General features: G+C 43.3%; 1 protein-coding gene across 1 annotated transcript; it reads left to right on the forward strand.

Moving 5' to 3' along the window:
• Positions 1-241: 241 nt before the first annotated feature.
• Positions 242-1,327, forward strand: LOC139112344 (uncharacterized). The gene has a single exon (XM_070673318.1). It carries the CDS (start codon positions 242-244, stop codon positions 1,325-1,327), a length of 1,086 nt encoding a protein of 361 aa, XP_070529419.1.
• Positions 1,328-2,792: the final 1,465 nt, after the last annotated feature.

Raw genomic sequence — 2,792 nt, forward strand, 5'->3', positions numbered from 1 at the left:
GATCACCATCAGATTGCACGTGCGACTACAACGACAACGATAACGTGACATGTTAATACCGAACGAAACGAGACGCGTTACGACGATCAGTTTCGATACTGGTACGATTCAACAGCCTGAACCGCGACAACATATCGTTGTAAATAGCGTTGGAAGGATAAGAAGAAGAAGACTAACTGAAACAAACGTTGAATTTCTGAGATCGCTCGGATTCGCTGTGCAAAATAATTTTATCTGAACGATGACCAACATTCTGAATATCCGAGACGAACCGATCTTCGACGATCGAATCGTCAAGATCGAGACTCACGCCTACAATCCATTTGCCAATACGACGTTCGGATACAGCGATGAGATAAGAATACCGATACAGCAGCAAGATCTGTACACGCTGCCGCACGAGAGTTTTCTCTACATCAAGGGAAAATTAACGGAGGGCAAGGTGGTTGCGGGAGCCGACGTGATCCTAGGGGACAACTGCATCGCTTTTATGTTCGATGAGATACGATACGAGCTCGACGGTGTGGAGATCGATCGTAACCGAAACGTTGGCGTAACCAGCACGCTGAAAAATTACGCGACCGTTTCATCCGACAGGAGCGTGATTCTGCGGAACGCGGGATGGCTCAGTCCCACGATTAATGCAAACGGTTACTTTAATTTCTGCGTACCGCTCAACATGCTGCTAAAATTTTGCGAAGACTATAGGCGCGTCGTGATCAACGCTCATCACGAATTGATTCTTATACGAACGCGCAACGACAACAACTGTCTAGTAGGCAGTTCCACGCTCAAGCCTAAAGTTGACTTGCTGAAGATACAATGGCGTATGCCTCATGTACTTTTGAACGAGGTAAAGAAATTGGCAATGTTGCGCACCTTGGAAAGCGGTCGATTTGTCAGTATGGGTTTTCGCTCATGGGATCTGTACGAGTTTCCGCTACTGCAACTCACGACCAAACACTCATGGGCTATCAAGACCGCCACGCAACTCGAGAAACCTCGATACATCATCTTTGCTCTGCAGACGGGTCGAAAAAACGTTATGTCCGAAGACAACAGTTGTTTCGACGATTGCAAACTGACCAACGTGAAGCTCTATCTGAATTCAGAGTGCTATCCGTACGACGATATGAACCTCTACTTTGACAAACGTAAATACGCGATTCTCTACGACGCGTACGCGCGTTTCTGCAAAGAATACTACGGCTACGAATATCTCGAACCGAATCTCACCGTCACGTCGTTTCTGCTCAACGGTCCGTTCGTCATCATCGACTGCTCGCGTCAAAACAAATCGATTAAAACCGCCACCACAGTATACTAAGAGACAGTAGGGACAGTGAGCGTCGGTACCTTTGATCTTTTTCAGCCAAATATTTCTGGTCACATGACCCGGCGCCATGTTTTTGGGCGGCAAATGCCGTATGAATAATTTTGTGGGCCTCGAGAAATTGAAGTCTTTAGGCAGCAAATGCCGTATAAATAGTACGTAAGCTCCGAGAAATTAAACAATGTTTTTATTTTAATTTTGCATATGCACATTGGAAGGGTGGGTTTGTTTACAATTATATTGCACGTAAACGAATTTAGCGGTTCGCATTTTCTGTTTCTAAAAATTATGTTGCAACTTTATGTGTTGCAATCATTCTTACCACGAGTGTACACGTTGTAAGAAATTAAACAAAGTTACAGCACTAAGCTCAATACTAACTTATGAAGCTAGTGTATGTACACTACTTTTTAAGCTAGTGTTGAGCTTGGTGTTAAAACTTTGTTCAATTTCTTGCATCGTGTATGTACACCGAGCTTTAGGGACCATCAATTGCTAGAATCTTGGTCCGTCTCATAGTTACATCTCATGTCAACTGCCTTTATTAAATAAATATATTTCTTTTCTTTTGTTTCATTATAAGTTCAGAGTTATTAACCCCTTTAAAACATAACAAATACGTTATTAAACTGTATTGAAATTAAAGCAATTTCAAATTAATTTACAGTCAACGCTATTGGTGCGCCCAAAAACATGGCCGCTCGTAGATGCGCGAGCGAAACTGCGCGGCTGACAAATTTTTGCTTACTGTCCCTACTGTCTCTTAGTATACTGTGCCGCTACCGTGGACGTGAGATTCGAGTTTGAATGCAAGGACAATGTAGCGCCAAATACCACGGCTTACTGTCTCATCATACACGATCGTTTGGTTCAATACAATCCATTGACCAACGTCGTATGTAAGATCACGTAAAAACGATCTTCGACGTGTGTATGTAAAGCGGTGAATCGATGAACGTTGCGTATTCGCTTCCTTTCTGTCATATACGTAACATCGATAGAAAAAGAGATTCTCATCATCGTCATGAAACCTTCAAAGTATCAACCATCTTGTTGGTGTAAGAACGCGAGTCGCATGAAGGAAGATAAAACTACGCAAACGGATCCTAGACCGACGCATCACTTATTGAACAGAGGAATGACGTATCGAGTGACATCCACGGGAAACACAGTGGTTGACGTAGCCACGCAAACGGATAAGAAGTCGCGAAGCGAACGACTTCAGGAACGCGTGACGGATTTTGTCTCGAAGCATTTAAAAAAGTAATACAATTTGGAAAGGAGGGGATAAAATTAAAAAAATTGACGAATACGCTCGCGCGTGTTCAGTAACAAAATTTCCTCCGATCAAATCGCATCGTCATCGTCATCGTCATCGTCATCATCATTATCATCATGTCTACGCCAACGTTCGTCGATCTGCAAGGATATCTCATCGGACGACGTTTCGTCGTGAAGG

This window comes from Cardiocondyla obscurior, linkage group LG28, assembly GCF_019399895.1.
Source record: "Cardiocondyla obscurior isolate alpha-2009 linkage group LG28, Cobs3.1, whole genome shotgun sequence".
In the NCBI taxonomy this organism is placed as follows: domain Eukaryota; kingdom Metazoa; phylum Arthropoda; class Insecta; order Hymenoptera; family Formicidae; genus Cardiocondyla; species Cardiocondyla obscurior.

What these genes read in the sequence shown, in the direction of transcription:
- LOC139112344 (XM_070673318.1), top strand. Translation starts at nt 242, where the DNA reads ATGACCAACATTCTGAATATCCGAGACGAACCGATCTTCGACGATCGA.